The sequence below is a fragment of the Acinonyx jubatus genome, chromosome A2, assembly GCF_027475565.1.
Source record: "Acinonyx jubatus isolate Ajub_Pintada_27869175 chromosome A2, VMU_Ajub_asm_v1.0, whole genome shotgun sequence".
In the NCBI taxonomy this organism is placed as follows: Eukaryota; Metazoa; Chordata; class Mammalia; order Carnivora; family Felidae; genus Acinonyx; species Acinonyx jubatus.
In genome coordinates this window covers 13,877,299-13,897,905 of record NC_069383.1, presented here as the reverse complement: position 1 = coordinate 13,897,905, position 20,607 = coordinate 13,877,299, and the positions used below count along the sequence as shown (strand labels likewise).

Sequence of the window (20,607 nt, the reverse complement as noted above, 5' to 3'; positions counted from 1 at the left end):
GTTCAAACTGTATAGAATTTTATCATTGCCACATCACACATGCCATCACATGGAGAATGTACCTGATCTGATATGCAATTTTCTAAAAGGAAATGGGGCCTGGGATGCCTGTAACTAGAGCATAATCCATTTTCCACCTTCCAACTGGTAATTTTCAACATCATAAAGCTTTAACTGCTTGCTCAGGCCTCATAGATTCTGATCTACTCAATAATGTACTGTATTACTTATTTCAGTGACACTACTCAGTACTGTAGGAATTCTAGCCCATCCTATGGATTTTATGAGAAACAACTGGGCTGAGACAGCAAAAATCTGAACCACCACCATCACTTTCAGAGTAAATAAGAGACACTAGCAAAAGCCAGTAAATATAATTCTTTAAAAATATTTGTAGTAAGATACCTGTCTGAATTTTGAGTTAAAACGTTAAGAGATCAGTTTAACTACAAAACAGAGTGAGATGAACTGAGAGAGTGGAACCACACTGCTATAGTGCTTCTTTCATATTAGGGTGTAAGTGAGGGTAGCAATCCTCAAATTTTATGAAGTATGCTAAAAGTACCCCAAATATATTAAAAACCTTTCTTAAGGCTCCCTACCTCTGATATAATATAAAACGTACGTGTCCTGCATTAAAAAAAAGGACAGTGCTATTATAGAAAAATAAAGCCAAAAATCTGGCAAAATCTCCTAATTGGGGTTTCTATTTTTACTTTATTAAAAACCACAAGAGTTGATCACAAATATTAATAGTCATGAAGGCTATTATGTAAATGGATTAAAATAAAAGTTATTCTGATTGAGGCACCCCCCCATATACATTTATTGCCACCCACCGAGTTTAAGAAATTATCAAGACCAAAAAGTAATAGAACAAAAAACAAGATGGTTATCTTAGCTCAGAATTTTCTTGCTTTTAAAAATTTATGACAGACAGCATACAGAAAGCTTGTGGTAGTGAGTATGTGTGAGAAGCACATTCAGAGCATTCCAGCCAGGCCAAGCAGAAATTTAGTACTGAAAACTCTCACACTTACAAACACACGCTGTGAAGGTGAGGCACAAACAGTATCTGTAGTTTATATTGAGTTTGCTTTGGGTGAAAACAAGAAAGAAGAGCCCAACTACCTCTGAACACTGGGCCAGGCTCAAAATCAAACACTATTTCACTGGGGACAGAATGTAGGAGGGGACTGGGAGTCCGGGATTGGTATTTCCGAAGACCACGCATCAGCTGGTTCAAAGGGGCTGTTAGAAGAGAAAGAGAGGGGCAGGCAAACACAAGAAGACAGACACACAGAAGAAATGAAAGAAGTCATGGGAATAAATGAGTTGAAGCCTGCTTCACAAAATATTCTGGATGTCTAAAAAATCTGCTTGTTTTCATAAAATCCCAATGACTTTTTATAAAGTGACTCATAAAAAGGATAAGAAGTGCCATTTGATTTTTGGAACTAAGCAGGCAGTTTTTAAGATTAACTTAACTTTGTGATGCTAATATGATGGCAACACTTAAATGCTGGATGTACTGGGCAAAATTATCAGAAGCCACAGTTATTAAGACATATGAAAGTCAAACTGGCAGCAACATTAATTGGTGGATTCATGGAATAACAAATGGAAAACAACCACAACTTTTTAAACTACATGCTACAATGAATAGTAAGTCCAAGATACAATGCAGGGTTTTCATTGAGGCAGATTCACAGGTATAGAGAAACATAACACAAGATGACTTACACAATGCTTATTCAATATAAAATATCTTTAAAGTCTGGGTTTAGGTATTTTGAAGATAAAGCAGTTCACAGTGAGGAGACCGACTCTCAAAAAGGTAAACAGGTATTACAGGTCCTCTTTTTTAGAGAGAAAATACTTGAAAAAGTAAGCATTAAGGACCACCTGGAAGAAATCTTCAAGACAGTTCCAAATACCATTTTGTGGAAAACATTGTATAGGGATAAAATCTTACTTAAAAAGTAAGCAATGTTTTCTTATGTCCCCAATTTTTAGAGTGCTAGAGTGAATATCTGATAAAGCAATCTCCATTCAATTTCTCATTTACTTCTTTTATTTACTGGACTAATAAGAGGACAACATGCTTTCTTTCTATAAGCGTCCATTTTGTATAAGGTACATTCCAAACCCTTCCAGAAAGCTGAAGAGGCTGACAATGTCCAACAAACGGAGATGTTGTGACAGGCAATCTAAGGGATTCTTCACAAGAATGACTTAGGAAAATCAAGTGTTAACTGACCCTAAGCTCAATCATTAAGTATGAGTGGTACTAGTTAGAGTTTCCTCCCAAAGGGAAGTTAGCACCTCTAGTTTTAGAGATAGTTAGGAATCAGTAAGGTGGGTAAGATAGTTGATGGTCTGTCTTTGAGGATAACAACATTTTAAAATTGTAGATAGTACATTTAAGATTCCCTTTTATGTCTTCTCTTTTTATCTACTCATCTTATAAATCAGTTAAAATTTTACCAGAGATGAATGATAAATAATAAAGAAAACTAAAAAAAAATTTGGGGGTTTTCCCTACACATTTTTCTCTGTGTCTGTGTTTCATGAAAGAAGCAAATATAAAGGAGACAAGCAGCAAAGCAATTGCATTTTTCCCTGATTTTTTTTTTTTTTAATTGAAATCACTACTTACCTCCATCACTACGAAACCCCTGGTCTCTAATCAAGTCCTACAAATAAACAGTAATGGATATTTATTCAAAGCATATGGTAAGAAAGTAATAACAACACTGAACTGTCCACTGAACTTCCTTAACAGAAAGGTTAATTCAACATAATACCTGTCATACAATTACTTCACAAAAGAATATGAAATTAGGGAACATAAGATAAACATTTTGAAGCACTTGTCAACCTAAACCCTATATTGAAGGGATTATTAGTCCTAATCAAATGTTGAAATCCCTTTCAGGCCATTCAAAACCAATGGCTACATCAATTCTTTTTTTTTTTTTTTTTTTTTAACGTTTATTTATTTTTGAGAGAGAGGGAGACACAGAATCTGAAGCAGGCTCCAGGCTCTAAGCTGTCAGCACAGAGCCCGATGCGGGGCTCGAACTCACGAACCATGAGATCATGACCTGAGCTGAAGTCAGATGCTTAACCGACTGAGCCACCCAGGTGCCCCTGGCTACATCAATCTTAAAAAAAAATTCTACTGGCACATATTAACCATAAAATGTTCGTACCCTTTGATCTTGCAATTCCACTTTTGGGAATTTTTCCTAAGGAAATAATTCAGAAGAAAAAAATGTATGCATACAGATATTCAGTGCAGCATTATCCATCATACTAAAATATCAGAAATAATTATTTCCCTATTACAGACATATGACATTTTAGTTAAGTAAATTATGGTGCATCAGTTTAGTAAGTATTATGCAGCTACTGAAATAAGTATGAATCTTGTATCGTGAAACATGTTTACAATATAAAAAAATATTAAATGTACACAAAATACAAATGTATTTTGATTACAATCAAAATACAGATGCGTAAGGAAACACTAGAGGGGAAAAAAATCAAAATGGCTCTAATAGAGTTTTGTTAAAGTTTGTCTTTATTATTAAAACATATCTTCCTACAACAGACAATACTGGGTGATGGGGAGCGAAAAGTCTACTGGCAACGCGATGCACTTTGGACATTGATAGGTGGGACTTAGTATGTTTACCCAGTTTAAATAGGAGGGCCTGAAGGGCCCCAAATGTCTCTAAACAGGCTCAAAGGCTCTTTGCAAACAGGCAGCTTTTTGTTTCTAGTCTAGAATAAATTCTTTACAAATGCATTTCCATCATGTGTAATGTATTATATAAAGCCTTTGCCATCTTCTACAGAATAACCAACAAATATACATCTGCCAACAATGTGCTAGGTGTTAGGGGCTGCATGGCTACCAATAAATATAAAATCCTTGTGGTCTCACTAACTTTCTCTGTGTTCTTGAGGACTTGTAATCTAAGTGGAAGAAAGATGTACAAACATGGAAATGAAATGATAAAAGAATAATAGCTTAAGAAAACAATAAAAGAGGTGCCAAAGTTGCTTAGTTAACTGCCAGACAAATAGTATGGGTGAAAAGACTCCTGGTGCCACACGAGTTCAAAGGATAAAGAACTGTTAAGACCTCACTGTGGAAGCATTTCAAGAGAAGAGCTAGGAGTTGGGGGTAGATAGGAATGCAGGGGTGGAAAGAAGCAGAGGACCACCTACATTTTTTTTGTTCAAGTAGGCTCCACACCCAGCTTGGAGCACAACTGCGGGGCTTGAATTCACGATCCCGAGGTCAAGACCTGAGCTGAGATCAAGAGTCTGACGCTTAACCGACGGAGCCACCCAGGTGTCCCAGAGAGGAACTTCTAGACACAAAGAACCGCAAGACAAAGGCAAAAATGCCACATCCCTTTCCTTTTTGCTTCACCAACCTTGTAACTCCCCACAACCAGGGATCAGCCACCTCTGGCTTTCTCCGCTCTTACTGCTAATTAACACCATCAACTTCTATTTTTCAATCTGTTCCTAAAGCTTTTTGACAATCTTTTCACTTATTCTAGGTTAAAGAGGATCTTCTAGTATCCCAGTACTGGCTATTTCCAACTCTCCCTCATCTCCTGTAGCTCCTTTTGTTACTTATATCTCTTCCCTTTAGCATGATAGAGGAAACAGAAGCCTGTCCCTATATTAACAAGTATTTGCACAGTAGCGTTAGCTATAATTTCTGAATTCTTACTATGTGCATAATAAACATTTTCAAACCAACAAAAGAGGTAGATACGGCTAGCTTCAAGGTTAAGGCATTTGCCCAAGGTCATACAGCCTGTAAAGAGCTGCAGAGCAAGCTATGTCCATCTCTAATTCCTCACAGCCTCTGAGGAATATCGTTTCCACGTTTAGGAACTGGACTCTATCAATTATTCCCTCTCTTGTTATTTTCAGCCTCTCTCTTCACTTGCTTCTTCCCCTCAAGTTACAAACATGCTGAAGATTCTCACATTAAAAACAACTGTCCTTCAACCCTGTTTTAATCTATGGCCCTTACATTATTCCTTTAGAGCCAATCTTCTCAAAAGTGACACTTACCCCCACCCCTTCATCAGCCTTGCTCTCCTCCACTGGCCCTCTAAAACAGCTCTCAGTGAAGTCAAAGTGACATTTTAATTGTTCAGTAGTCATTTTCAGTCCTTATCACATGTGAGTCTCAGTGGCAACTAACATCAACTACTTCAGCATTCTTCAATTCCCTTTCTGCCCTTTGGGGTGACACTACTCTCTCTTACTTACGTAAAGTTAGACTTGGGAAGAAGAGCTCGTAAAAGGCACAGAAAAGGACAGTCTTTGCCCGGACCTCAAAATGTTAATAATATTCAGTGGGGTTGCATATTCTACCTTCTTTTCAATTTACATGTAGTCTTTGAGTAGTATCATTTACACCCATGGTTTTAATTGAGAAATATGCTAATTATTCCAAAATCTGTTATCTCTACTCAAGGTCCTTATATTCAACTGCCACTGGACTTCTAAACCAGTAAAGTCCCTCAGACAACTTAATGTCAGTATGTCCAAAATAAAAGTTACCATTTTCATTTCTATAAGACCTGTTCTTCTTCCTTTGGTATTTCCTATACTACTGAATGGAATGAATACTGTTTACCCAAGCCAGAGAAGTGTGGACATTATCTTCTAGATCTCATCTCTTTCACTTCTTTCTACTACTCTACAGAACAGTAGTTAAACATAAGCAAGAAAGACCAGGTTTTACCCCATTTCAATCATTTATCAGCAATGTGATCTTGGGTAAGTTTCTTAACCTCTTCAAATAGAATTTTCTCAACAGTAAAATAAGGATAAAAATAGTACTTAATCCATGAGTGTTTATGAGGACTCCGCTATGTAGGGGAGCCTGGGTAGCTCAGTCGGTTAAGCATCCGATTCTTTGTTTCAGCGCACGTCATAATCTTATGGTTCTGTGAGTTCGAGCCCTGAGTCAGGCCCTGCACTGACAGTGTGGAGCCAGCTTGGGATTCTCTGTCTCTGTCTCTCTCTCTCTCTCTCTCTCTCTGCCCCTCCCTCACTCACGCTAGCTCTGTCTCTCTCAAAATAAACAAACTTAAAAAAAAAAAAAAAAAGAAAATTTATGTAAAGCACTCAGTATAGTACTTGGCATATAGTAAGCATTCATAAACAGTAGCCGTTTTTGATACCATTCCTAACAATCTTGCCTTCTAAATCTCTCGTGAACTCACAATATTCTTCCAAAATACAGAGTTGAGCACTTCCTCTCCCACTCAAAAGTTTTCCAGACTCCCTACTACCAGCAACCACAGAAACCTTAAAGACTTGACAATGCCTTTAAGTATGGACTCTACCTACCTAGTTTTGTCTTCTTTTCCCTACTCTTCTCCTGAACCAGAAACTCCTACAATGTGCATTATTAATTACATCCTAAGTAAAGGTACTTCCATATTTTTTGCATGTACTATTTCCTTAACAAATGCCCTTTCTTCTTAAAACCCCCACCTAGTGAATTTAATGAACTCCTACGCATTCATCTTTTATAATGTGGCTTAAATGTTGTCCTTTCTCTGTTAAATACAGTGATAAACTCTACCCTGGGGCATACAGGATTATCACCCTCTTCTATAAACTACCGCTATATATTTTTGCATCTATTTATACGTCTGATTCATCCATTAGACTGTGACCTCTTTGAGATCACAGACTATGTGCTAATTCATCTTTAATTCCCAATTCTGACAGTGCCTATCCCAGAGTCAGCATTGCCAAGTATGTCAAAAAGAAGTTAAAAAAACCTTATTTACTAGAATAATAAATGATAAATAATGATTGGATCTGAATGACTGAAATTGAATGAAAATGCTAAAGCATTTATATATTATCTTATAATCAATGGAAGTCAATGAAAGTTTTGGAACAAGGAAACAGATGATGGCAGAGGTATAAAAAAATTATTCGGACACTAACATAAAGAATGGAAATGGATAGAGAGAAACCAATGGCTTGAAATCCATTTAGGAGATTAATTAATTCAAATAAAGAAATATGGGCTCAGAGGGTGGTAGTAATGAGAACAAATTTGAGATGCATTACCAAAGGAAAAGTTGATACCTTATGACTATTTGGTTAAAAGGAAGGAAGAAAAGTCAAGTTATAAAGATGATACCCCAAATATTCAAGCCTCAGAGAATAGAACAGTAACACTAAGAGGAAAAGTCTAGAGGGAAACAGTCTAAAATGATGTTAGTACTGAAAGGAAAACTGGATATAACTTTTTTTTTTTATTTATTTTGGGGCACCTGGGTGGCTCAGTCGGTTAAGCATCCGACTTCAGCTCAGGACATGATCTTATACTTTGTGGGTTCGAGGCCAGTGTCGGGCTCTGTGCTGACAGCTCAGAGCCTGGAGCCTGCTTTGGATTCGGTGTCTCCCTCTCTCTCTCTCTGCCCCTCCCCTGTTCGTGCTCTGTCTCTCAAAAATAAACAAATGTTTAAAAAAAATCGTTTAAAAAATTTTTTTAAATTTATTTTGAGAGAGGGTAGGGGCAGAGAGAGGGAAGGAGGGAGAAAGAATTCCAAGCAGGGTCCATGCTGACAGCAAGCACAGAGTCTGACAGGGGGCTTGAACTCACAAACTGTGAGATCATGACCTGAGCCAAAATCCAGAGTCAAAAGCTTAACTGGACTGAGCCACCCAGGTACCCCAAGATAGCTACAATTTTGAACATAATGAGAATAGACCTAATTTAGAAATAAGATTTGGTTTCTTATTTCACAATCTCATTATTCCCATATTTCCCTCTCCTACTATTTTCTTCCTTTGTATTCAGGCCTACCTAGACCTTATTAGTTGAGAAAAATTAGTATTAGGCAAAGGCCACTTAAAATAAATCCAATAAAAATAGAGAAAAAAATCTCATAGTAAAAAGTGGGAAGGATGTCTGGAATTTGGAAACTCATCTTGAAAAATGAAATTAAAATTTATAATAAAGATTTTCTTTTATATTTAACAAATTTTAAGTTACAATTTCAATATGCTAATTATCAGCACACAGGAATCACATTTTTTGTTGTTCACAATACGAAAGCTATAGCACCAACTGAAATCCTCGTTTTCATATTCATCTTTTACATAGCAAGCATAATCATTTTTATAAAAATTTTAGAGGGTTTCATCAATTCCCTGAAGGGCCTCTAACAATCCTTTGATATTTAAATCATTTTCATTTGAAGAACCTATTATATTGTCATCTCTAAGGATCTTTTCTCTTCTATTGTTACCTGGACTAATTTAATTCTACTGTATCCTTATTTTTCAATGGCTTTTTGTAATTTCAGTAGTTCTCCAAAGTCATTTTTCACTATCTTTATAAAATCTTTAAATCTTTTCTTTCTTTTTTTTGCCAGATTTGCAATCAATTTGCATTATATTTTCATTGAAATGTTGGATAATGACGTATGGGGGTTGGAATGCAAACTGGTATTAGATGGGGAAGGATATCTGAGTGGGGACTAATACTAAAGTAGCCTGTTAATAAGTGAATATTTTCCTGTTAGGAACATTTTTGCTTCTCTACTCAACTTTATATAACTAGGAAGACTCACATAAGGAACGCTTGTATAATGAGAACACCTCCTATCTTCTAACACACACACACAAAACCACCTCACTAATTTTAGTACCCTGTTTATGTGGGGAAATAGTTTTTTAACTTCCGTTTTAAATATAATCAGTTTCCAAGGCAAACAAGGTTGGCAGCTTTTGTTTTGTTGCTTATTACAGAGATTAGGAATAACTTACACTCTTTATCTGAAAGCACAAATTCTGGGAGAAATGACACCTAATTCCAAGATCAGGACCCCCATCCCACCACAGCTCAGGTAGTAAGAGCACATTATTCTCTTCTGTAACTCAATTACTGGATTATTTTGTAAATAAAGTTTTATGAGAATAAAGCCTCACCCATTTGTTTATAAGGTATTAATTATCTCTGCTTTCACACTACAATGACAAAGTTCAAAAGCTGTCATCAGAAATCATATGACCCACGAGCCTAAAATATTTACTTTAAGGAAAGTCTGTTGGGGCGCGTTGGTGGCTCAGTCAGTTGAGCGTCTGACTTCAGCTCAGGTTATGATCTCGTGGTTCACGAGTTCAGGTGTCTCACAAGTTTGAGCCCTGCATTGGACTCTGTGCTAACAGCTCGAAGTCTGATCCTGCTTCGGATTCTGTGTCTCCCTCTCTCTTTGCCCCCTCTCCTGCTCACATTCTGTCTCTCAAAAATAAATGTTAAAAAGAAAAGAGAAGAGAAGAGAAGAGAAGAGAAGAGAAGAGAAGAGAAGAGAAGAGAAGAAAAGAAGAGTTCGAGCGCCACACCGGGCTCTGTGCTGACAGCATGGAGCCTGCTTAGATCCTCTGTCTCTATTTCTCTGCCCCTCCTCCACTTACCCTCTCTCTCAAAAATAAACATTTAAAAAAAAAAGTAAGGAAGGTAAAAAGTAGCTTTGCATATCTTGTACATAAAGTAATGATTAGTCCTAAAGGGTTATTTAACTTAAAACTGTACTTTTAGAAATTTAGATACAGATTTCAAATTGATCCAAATAGAAAATCTGCAATGGTACCCTTATTTCTTTACCATGAAATGGCCAAGGGACTATCTATTAAATAAATGAAGATAAGACTTTTGCAGAAACAATGTCATAAGGCAACAAATCCGAACAACTCCACAATTTGGCATCAGTTAAGTATTAATACCATCAGAGAAGATGACAAGTTTTTTCTGATCACTAATTCACGAAGTCAATCACCTAATGGCTGTGACACTTGAAAGATGGCACTTATTTCTGATCTATATTATAAATGTAGCAGAAAAAGAAATATAATTGAATTTTTTTAGTTCTAATAACGCTGGATACTTACATCAATATTGACAGGTTCTATTGTATTTATATGCACATTTGGAGCTGATGAGGACCGGTCTCGCTGTCCAAATTGATTTCGATGATCTTCATCTGCTGGTCGGAAAGGCTGTGGAATTGGAATGGATTTTGAAGGAGACGGACTGGTGAGAATTTGGGGCCTGGAAAAATCAAGTCATTGAAAGATAAGATTCAGAGCAACTTTAAAGAGAGAAAAACAAAAAATGGGTGATCTAAAGATTTCCTTGTTTTCATATTCTCAACAAAATCTTTAAAGCATTAAAAACCCAGCAGTAACAGTGTTTAAGAAACTAATATATGCCTATAATTAATACTGAAGAGCTGCTTTTGCTGAAGCAGACCCTCTAGGGACGATTAATGACAAGAACACTGATTCTTATCCAAGAACTCCAGGGAAATCTAAAAATGGCTAGAAATTACCTGTAGTTAATCAGCTAAAGAAACTCTTTAAAGTTACACAAAAATCTCTAAATACTAGAGATTGACTGAATAAAATCTATTTTTTTCTACCTTTGCCATTTCTAGATACAAAAATGGAATTTTTATGCAAAGTATTAGGAAATTATATTTTGAAAATACACCTGTGGATTCCAGGACCTGGAAGATGTATCTGTTGCTTTACACAGAGTTAAATTAAAATCTTGAACAATAGCAAAAGACCATTTGCACATCCAAAAGATGATCCTTATAGTGTCAGCCTCTCATATTTTATCACTCTTACCGTGTCCAATAATTAAGAGATGCAAGAGAATCAAGTAATAAGCATTAAAGCAAATCTTCTTTAAAATTGCTTTTGATGAAATCATCAAAATAGGTGACAGTGATCTATTTTGTTACTGTAGATAAATAACAAATTCTACGATCTCTCATTGCCCTGAAAGGAACCTCACACTCACAAAGCACACTCAAATTTTGTGAATAGACTGTAAATACCTGTGAGTAGTCTAGGCTCCTCAGAAAGAATATCCAAGGGAGCTGGGAAGGGTAAGTATCATGTGAAAGAAAAGGTATGGCTGTCCTGATGAGCTCCATCAAGACCAATGAATGATGCAGTGCTCACAGCCTCTCTACAAAGACTGGTATCATTTCACCCCATTTATTTTATTTTTTACTTTTATTTTTTTTTAATGTTTATTTTTGAGAGACAGAGCACGAGTGGGGGAGAGGCAGAAAGAGAGGGAGACAGAGAATCCGAAGCAGGCTCCAGGCTCTGAGCTGTCAGCACAAAGTCCAACGCGGGGCTCGAACCCACATACTGCAAGATCATGACCTGAGACAAAGTCGGATGCTTAACCGACTGAGCCATCCAGGTGCCCTCATTCCACCCCATTTAATGCAAACTCTATAACTAATCATCATTTTTTATTGGTTATTAAGACACAGCCAAAATGAAAATGTGGAGGGAATAAAAAGACATTTTGTGAGGAGACAGGTTTAGGAAGGTACGGGAAGAAAAAAATAGAAAAGGTTTGAAAAGCCAAAGCCAAATAGTGACAAAAAGATTTTTTTTTCCCCTAAGGTTCTGAATAAAGCATTTTAACAAAATCTGAACCCCACCCATTTATTGTTTTACTCTTTGAAGTACACTATCAAAGGTAGGGAAAGAAATTTTGAGCTTATTTGTTCATACTCAGTCCACTTGTAACTGAAATAAAAATAATAAAATATTATGTAGTTTAAAGACGTGGTTATCACCCACTGAAAATTACAGGTTAAGACTGATGGACCTGGCCTTAAGAAAATTTTTATTGTCATTATTGAAAAATTTTTAATTTGTGACAGAGCTTTCTTTAATTTTGCCTTAGGCAGCCAATATATGGCTTTTGCTAAGGGATTTTGAGAACAGGTAAAAGAATGTAAAAATGACAAATGGTTTTTAAAAAAAGTTTTGGAAAGTGTACCTACTTTCAAAAAACTATAGTCTAATTTAAAGTCTCAAGGCAACTGCATACTTTAAGTTAGGACTTAAATGTGGAAAAAGCCTGAATAAACTACAGTTGTACAGGGCATTCTAATTAACCTAATATAATGGATCAATCTAATATAATTGATCTGATGCAGGCATTAAGTGACAGCAAGTCATTTTTGAAAGTTACTGAATTAAGACCATGACTGCAACATGTAGTTTATAACAAAGCAGAAACATGTATTCAAAGGGCATTGGTTCAGAAGTAGGAGAAACGAAAACCAGGATTTAATCTGATACATTTTATTATCTAAAAAAATGGATACATAAGAAAGTGACGATATCTGCCTATTCACAAAATGAGAAAGACTATATTTGGCAGCTGGTATCTATCATCACCCAGTGGAGGGCATATGGTGGTCCATGAAATCAATTTACCTAGCATTGATGCCCAGTGTATTATAATTTTGTGAGAAACTTCAAGTTATTATATCCTAATGTCATTAAACATCTGAGCCATGTCCTTTTTTTTTTTTTTTTTTAAGTTTATTTGGAGCAAGAGAAAGAGAGCACAAAAGGAGAATGGGCAAAGAGAGAGAATACCAGTCTCTGCTCTGTTAGTGCAGAGCCCGAAATGGGGCTTGATCTGACGAACTGCAAGACCATGACGAGAGCTGAAATCAAGAGTTGGATGATTAATCAACTGAGCCACCCAGGTGCCCCTGAGCCATGTGCTAATCCCATGCTTAACAAAAGCAATCTTTGGATTATAATTTGGTTTCTCAAAAATATCTTCCAACAGTGGAGTGCTGGTCCATCCAACACAAGAACTCTGGTCTATACAACAGCTATATTTCTCAAAGAAATGAATTACCTAGAATTTTGATTCAATCTTTTCTAATTCTGGTTACTGTAAACGAGTGTATCTCTAACTCTCATCATTTCTGGGGACTGATAAAATTGAATTTCCACACTAGGGCATCTTTACCCGGACCAACACAATTTATACCCAGTGAAGTATGTTGGCAGCCAGTAACTGGCTTTCTCCTAATGACACCTCTACCTATCGTGTTGCAAACCTCTTTAAAGCAGCATCAGATTAAAAATAAAACATTTTTACCTCTAACACTCTTCAGCAAATTACCACTTAGTTTAGATCTTATTTTCAATCTGGAATATTAAAAGTTGTGGGGGGGGGGGGGCGCCTGAGTGGCTCAGTGGGTTGAGCATCCGACTTCGGCTCAGATCATGATCTCACAGTTCACAAGTTTGAGCCCCGTGTCGGGCTCTGTGCCGACGGTGCGGAGCCTGGAGCCTGCTTCAGATTCTGTTTCCCTCTCTCTGCCCCTCCCCTGCTCACACTCTGTCTCTCTCTCAAACATAAATAAACATTAAAAAAAAAAAAAAAAAAAGAATATTCAAAGTTTTGGCGCCTGGGTGGCTCAGTTGGTTAAATGACTGACTTCAGCTCAGGTCATGATCTCACAGTTCCTGAGTTTGAATCCAGTATCAGGCTCTCTGCTGTCAGTATAGAACACGCTTCGGATCCTCTGTCTCCTCTCTCTGCCTCCCCCAACCCCTCTCAAAAACAAACGGTAAAAAAAAAAAAGAATATTAAAAGCTTTGAAGCAATGTGACTCCTTCTGTTCAGCAATACGTAAATTTTATTTTTTAAAGTTTATTTATTTATTTTAAGAGAGAAAGAGTACGACCAGGGGAGAAGCAGACAGAGAGAATCCCAAGCAGGCCTCATGCTGCCAGTGCAGAGCCTGATGTGGGGCTCGACCCCACAAATTGTGAGATCATGACCTGAGCCAAAACCAAGAGTTGGTCACTTAACTGACTGAGCCACCCAGGGGCCCCAGCAATATGTAAATTTTAAAATGCTGACTTTTTATACATTCACACATTCCATAACATTTTTAAAAAGCAGAAAAGGAGGTACCTCTAACTTTTAATTCAAAACTGGGCAATGTATCACTTCTCCAATATGTCTTGGTTACATCCATTATTCTATGTGCTTCATGACCACTAGAATTATTATAAAGACTATTAACATAATGCAAAGGAGCAGCAATACAGAACAGGATTGGCTTCTATCTTTTCACAGGCATACACAGACACTGGTGACATAAAAGCATCAGGGAAACAAAAGTTTGAATACCTTTTTTATCATTTGCTCAAGACCAGAAGGTACTACAGTTTAGTTATACATAAAATACTCATGGCATAGGCAAATGGTTTCTCAATTTTAAGACAGCATCCCTTCACTGAAAGGCACCTGCCCTGGATCATTACCATTATAAACCTTCAGAGAAACCAAGTTAATTTCATTATGGTGTCCTGTAACTCTGCTCATAGAACTAGGACCTGCCCCTGGAAAGGCATCATGGTCTACAGAACTGTCAGGAGTAAATACCATAGCCAGAAGGTTAATTAAAAATAAAAACAAACAATAACACTTAGATCTCCTAAGGAAGACACAGGTGCAAAGAACTAATGATAGAGACAGCAGGAATAAAATGACTCCACTAGAGCAGGTAACTGTTATGACCTGACTAAATAAATAAATGCTTGCATTTTCTAGTGTTTCTAAGTAGATAAAAATACAGTCCTTAATACAAATCTTTAGTAAATTTTCTAGCCTATGAAACCTCTAGAAAGGTTGGCTTTGTAAAATTACAGGTCTCTTGGGATTATCCACTTACTGTCTTCTCTCTCTAGGTAGAAAAAATAGCATTACCTTGTGAAGAGAGGAAGGAAGTAGGGTTCAAACTGACAATAAATATTTCTGATCTTAACTATCTCTGGAATATTATAAGAGAGAATGCCATGTGAGGACTTTATTTTTTTTTCACCATATGCTCCAAATATAGCATAATTTATTCTGCCTCAAACCCAACAAAGAGTATGCAGACATATATAAGAAATTCTCCAACAAAATACTAATATCTATTAAACTCATCATCTTTTTTCTTTTTTTTCCTACTATGAAGCTTGAATATATGATGCCTTTATATTATCTTTAAAGTCAGTTTTCTCATTTATCCTCCACAACTAACAATACTATTAATTTTTTTCCTTACACTTTGTGCATATCCATCCCTTCTCCATACAGCCCACTTCAAGTCTTTACTGCCACTCATTGTCTCCACTATGAACAGCATCTGAGTTGGCCTTCTTCACCCTAGACATTTCTCCATCAATCTCTCATTGCTACGTGGTGATCCCTTCCTTAAAATCATTTTGACCAGCCAGTTCTCTGCTCAAAAACTACCTCTTCCCCCTCTTGTGTTAAGTCTTAAGCCTAAATTCTAGTCTGAATTTCAACACTCTTCATTATTTGGGTTTACACATGTTACTTATCAACTTAGATTAGCCTCTGTTCACTGTCTCTCAAATCTACCATCCCACCACCCATCATCATGCTTTTTATTCCCTGGGCTCATCCACATTCTAGAATTCATATCCCATTTCTTCACTAAATGTTCTTGACTATACTCACTATTCTCTCTTCTATGGTAAACATGGTAATATTTATGTCCTTCTCACATCACTTAAAATATTATGTCATAAATTGCAGACTATTTTTAAATTGTTTGCCATTGTCTCATTGGTTTAATGCTGCTTTTCTAAATGGGAATCACAGACTTCTATATTTGATATTACCTAGTAAAGTGATGAGCACAAGGCAGGAACTCTAAATGATCTGCTGCTTGATTTTTTTCCAAGGCTGGTCCTGAAAGAGTCTAAGTCAGTTTTAATCCCATGTACCTTTACCGAATTCATGTGCATTTGCCTGATGTGATAAAATTGTGTACATCTGCCTGTGTGATCATTCATTTGTCTGATGTGATAAAATAAGTTACTTGGAGAAAAATCCTTGATTTAACAGTCCAAGTGTTGGAAAGGTTCATAATTAACCAAAAGATCCAAAGGAAACCAGCTCAAGTAGCATTGTTATTGAACAGCAGGAGTCAAGTCATACCCAGTAGAATCGGAGGGGGGGGCAGAAGGGGACGATCCAGACGTTAGGGCAGTCTCTGCTATGGAGGCCTCCTCCTGTGGTATTGGGTGGTGTTCAAAGAACTTGGAGACAAACAGCAAACTGTGAGGCAAAAACAAAAACAAAACAAAACAAACCTAACTTGTGCAAAACCCAGAAGCTTCACACACCAGAATACATTATAGAGTTAACAGAAATATTTGAGATCAAATTCCACTTTCAGAAATGACTGTTAAATTCAGTTAGTCGTTTTTTGCCTAAAGGCTTATTTATAAAAAATTATATTGCACTTTGAAAGGCAAGCTTATAATCTAGAACTAATTGTTCTATCCAGCACATTTCTATATATTAGAGGGGGAAAATCATGCTTTATGGTTAAAGAATTAGAAGAAAATGTATCAACTGCTAAGTTAGATTACATCAAATGTACTTTAAAGTACAGAGTTGAATTCTCTTTGCTCAAGTGATCAAGCAAAGTAATAAGACCTTAACGGTAGTAGCAGCAGCAACAACAACAAAAAAGATTACAATAGACTCAGTCTAATCTATTAGAGAAACTGTGGCATAAAGCAAATAGAAGTTTTAGAAAGATACGCTGGGTACAAAGATTTTATATCTTACTTTCAAATAAACTGGGCGGGGGAGGTTGAAGGAGAGAGAGAGAGAGAGACCGAAAGAGAGAAAGAGAGAGAGAACACACATAATTTACAAAATAGTGACAGGATCAGAATCTCTGATCTGTGATCCAAAAATATAATGGTTAACTTAGTTTAAATCACACCACTCTCCTCCCAAAAACCATCTATCAGTGATGTCTATGGGCAAGGGAACTTTATTCATTAGAAGAGAATATAACACATAAATGAAATGTACAGCTGAATCAGAATTAAATTTGGGGGAGCAGTACTGGCTACGCTACATTGTATTCCCTAGCCACCCTTTTTTAATTCCCTGTAACTCTACTGGAAAGAAAATTCCCAGATTCTAAGATACTCGTTTCACATTAAGAAAAGTTAAACGTAAAATGGTAGATAGAAAAGAGACTTTTTTTTTTATTACTTACTCAAGTTGGTCATAATTAACACACATCAGTGGAACCTCTGTACTACAACGCTGGTGAAATTTATAACCACACGTTTGACAGCGAAAACCTTGGAAAAGCAGCTTTCGACAAAAGTCACAAAATGCTAAGGTGAAAAACGTTTTCCGTACCTGCAAAGTAAAAACATCAGAGAGCATTTTAAAAACTTGCAAGCATCTTTTCAGAAATCAACTTATTCACTCTCTTGCTTAAAATAACAAATCTTTAATATGTTCATATCATGAGAACTGCCTTACACACAAAGATATTAAAATGAAGACCAGGGGGTTCAAGGCAAGAGATGAACCATATGTACTTATCTCCCACTCAATATCCAATTTAGAAAACTCAGAAGTCAAGAAGATGGAAAGTGAATAAAAGACTGGAAACTATTTTCAACGTGACTCCATGAAAGTAGGTGTAGAGATAACAAGTAGAAAGAGGGAACAGGTGTGAAAGGAAGGGTGAGGACACACTGTAACAACTGTACCACGAAAGGAGTTAAGTGATGCTTGCTGCTGCTGACAGAACAAGAAACAATGGCATTTTATTTATTTATTTGTTTGTTTGTTTATTTATTTATTTATTTATTTTTACATGGTGGGGTGGGGTGGTATATTATTTAAAGGGGAAGAAAAAGGTAAGGGTGTAACACTACAAATGAGCTAATTCCCTATAAAATCAGTGATCAGTAAATGATGGCCGAGGTTGATAAAGCAAGGAACTCTGGCTTAAAGTTACTACTTAGTAATAGGAAAAAAACAAAAACAAAAACACCCAAAGAGCTTCAAAACAGAAACGGACTAGGATAAGGGATAGGAAAATCACCTAAAAGACAGTAAGAACCACTTTTAACAAATTATCAGTTAGAGGATTAGAATACCTAAATGGGTTTGTGAACATTCCTCTATGGGAAACTTAAGAATTCCATGTCAGAAGGCAAATGATCTACGACATGGGTCACATAATAAGAACTGCGTCAGGGAGGCTCTATCCTGATAACTACTGAAGCCAGAAATTATTTTTAGAGTATTTGTTTTACATATAGAATAAGCAGAAAATATAAGAAAGATAAATACCGAAATGTTAACAGAGGCTATTTCAGAGTGGTGAAAGCATAGGTGACTCTATTTTGTCCTTTGTCTTTCCTATATACCCTTAATTCATCTCAGTGTCTCAGACAGTTTTAATCACAAACAATAGTAAGAAGTATATTTTACATCATGACCCAGGACATACCTATATTCATATAACAGTATTTATCCTGACCATATATAATGTACATCAGAACTTTCTATTCCATGCAAATGCCTTTCATGAGCCAGTAAGTTTATTTCAATACCCACAGTATACCAAACTCTTTTCAATAAACATACATCTAGCAGGATAAAAAGATATTTAACAATAATGTCTCATCAGGAAAATGATATCTTGGCACATGATACATTCCAGCTTTTTGAGAACATTCAAGTGATTTCAAGAGTGGCTCTTGTTTTCTTCACCTAAAAAGGTCTACGTGTCACTTTCTAGAGAATATAAAAGGCAACTACTTGTTTTTAGCTTTGTTACTTTTCCATTTGTCTCTGGATATACAAGAAATTAGAAAACCTTTAACATTTATGTGGCCATTACTCGCCAACGTGAGGACTTTTTGTATTTCTCGCGGGATCTCAGAAGATAGAGCAGAGAAAAATACAAAACGTGTTCACAGGAATTATTTTACAGTCACCTGATCCTCTTTGCTCACCATTTCTCACTCATCTGATAATCTGTTCAGTTTCATGAAGCCCTAATTTCTTTTTTCATTAATCTACTCACTTGCAGTTTTTCTTCCTGTTACTGACTTCTACTTGAAACCTACGTGTACCAGGCTGTTTGTGTATGTACAGAAGAAAAAAACACACAAGGCAAGAGGGGAGGAGGAAGGGAAGCAGAGGAATGGAAATGAGAAGCAAACGTGGGTACGCAGGAGTATAGATTGTGACATGCACTTGAATAGGCGTATACTCTCGTCAATGAAAGTGGGCACGGGAAGGCACAGTTTCTACCTTTCCTGCCACTTCCACCCTGTCAGTTCCCAGGGATTTCTGGAACCCAGGCAAATACCAAAGGAACTGCTTTTATAACGGATTCTATGCAACCAGGAGGCATAAAAAGCTATCCTCCAGTAGCCAGCAAGATCCAGCAGAGAGAAGCATAGAGAGGAATTCTTTCCCTTTCTTAAACGGAATGCAGGCTTTTCCTGTCTCTACATGGCACTCACAGCAACTGTTCTAAAACACAAATCCATTCCCAGGTCTCCCCTGTTTACAAGCATTCAATTTGCAATTATTTTGGAGAGAGGTCCAAGTCTTTAACATGCCTTACAAAGACTCCCACGAGCTGGACTCTTCTTACTCTAGCCCTAACTCTTGCTGCACTGTAACCACTCCCTCTCCAATTTGATTCCATACCCCCTGAACTTCTTTCAGAGCTTGTAAGCACCATGCTTTTACACTGTTCCTTCTGTTGAGAGTATTCTTTCCTCATCCATTGGGCCTTAGCTTAGATAGTTCTTCCTTTGACAAACTTTCCTGATCCTCCAAGGCCCGGTTAGGAGTCTCTACTCTGTGCATCTACTGTACTTTATACATACACGGTAATTAAGAGTGTTTATGAAATGTTCTTATCGAATCATCTGTCTCTCTACTCTAAGGCAAGGATATTGTTTTTCTCATTCATTGTTATATCCCCAGATCAGAAACAGTGGTGGTAAGTGGAAAGTTCTCAATAAATATTTACTGGCAAGTCTCCAACTGTGTTGTGAGGATTTTTATACTCTGCAGTTTGTTTTCATTATTCTCTTGTGGCAAGGACCTTCCTGAGGCACTACTTTAACATTAGATTTTTCACCTCCTCTTAACTGATTTCTAGCTAAGAAGAATAATTAAGAAAAAGAGTAGTAATCATTGTGAAATGTAAGCTCTACTGTTTTGGGATCCTAAAAACTTAAAATTATCTTCAGATTTATCCACTCCAAATTCTACAAATTAAAAAAATAATAAATAGTAATGAACTTGCTAGGTCATCATTACAAAACTACTTGCCACATAGTAAATCTGACTGACAACATTCATCAAAAAGATGCCTTATTTATTGGGGCACCTGGGTGGTTTAGTGCGTTAAGCCTCTGACTTCAGCTCAGGTCATGATCTCGTGGTCCACGAGTTCAAGCCCCACGTTGGGCTCTGAGTTGACAGCTTAGAGCCTGGAGCCTACTTCAGATTCTGTCTCGCTCTCTCTCTCTCTGCCCCTTCCCTGCTCACTGTCCGTCTGTCTCTCTCTCTCTCAAAAATAAGTAAACATTTGGGGTGCTTGGGTGGCTCAGTCAGTTAAGCATCTGACTTCGGCTCTGATCATGTTCTCACGGTTTGTGAGTTCAAGCCCACGTCAGGCTCTGTGCTTACAGCTCAGAGCCTGGAGCGTGCTTCACATCTTGTGTCTCCCTTTCTCTCTGTCCCTCCTCTACTTGTGCACTGTCACTCTCTCTCTCTCTCTCAAGAATAAACAAGCATAAAAATTTTTTAAAATAAACATAAAAAAAAAGAAGTCTTATTTACTGAAGCACAAATTATTCACCACTAATGGAGCC

The 20,607-nt window shown here is 36.9% G+C and overlaps 1 protein-coding gene across 5 annotated transcripts in view; it reads right to left on the bottom strand.

The window, feature by feature from the left end:
• Positions 1-20,607, bottom strand: part of BRAF (B-Raf proto-oncogene, serine/threonine kinase) — a 161,614-nt gene that overhangs the window by 44,389 nt on the left and 96,618 nt on the right. For 3 of the 5 annotated variants that reach the window (XM_027075614.2, XM_027075615.2, XM_053217993.1), the window contains exons 6-10: positions 16,959-17,107; positions 15,878-15,997; positions 9,964-10,123; positions 2,660-2,696; positions 1,132-1,251 (exon numbers count right to left, since the gene is read on the bottom strand). In XM_027075614.2, coding sequence (XP_026931415.1) covers positions 1,132-1,251; positions 2,660-2,696; positions 9,964-10,123; positions 15,878-15,997; positions 16,959-17,107 — 586 coding nt within the window. The remainder of the gene's footprint in view (positions 1-1,131; positions 1,252-2,659; positions 2,697-9,963; positions 10,124-15,877; positions 15,998-16,958; positions 17,108-20,607) is intronic. The other 2 variants (XM_027075616.2, XM_027075617.2) reach the window with 1 other exon arrangement.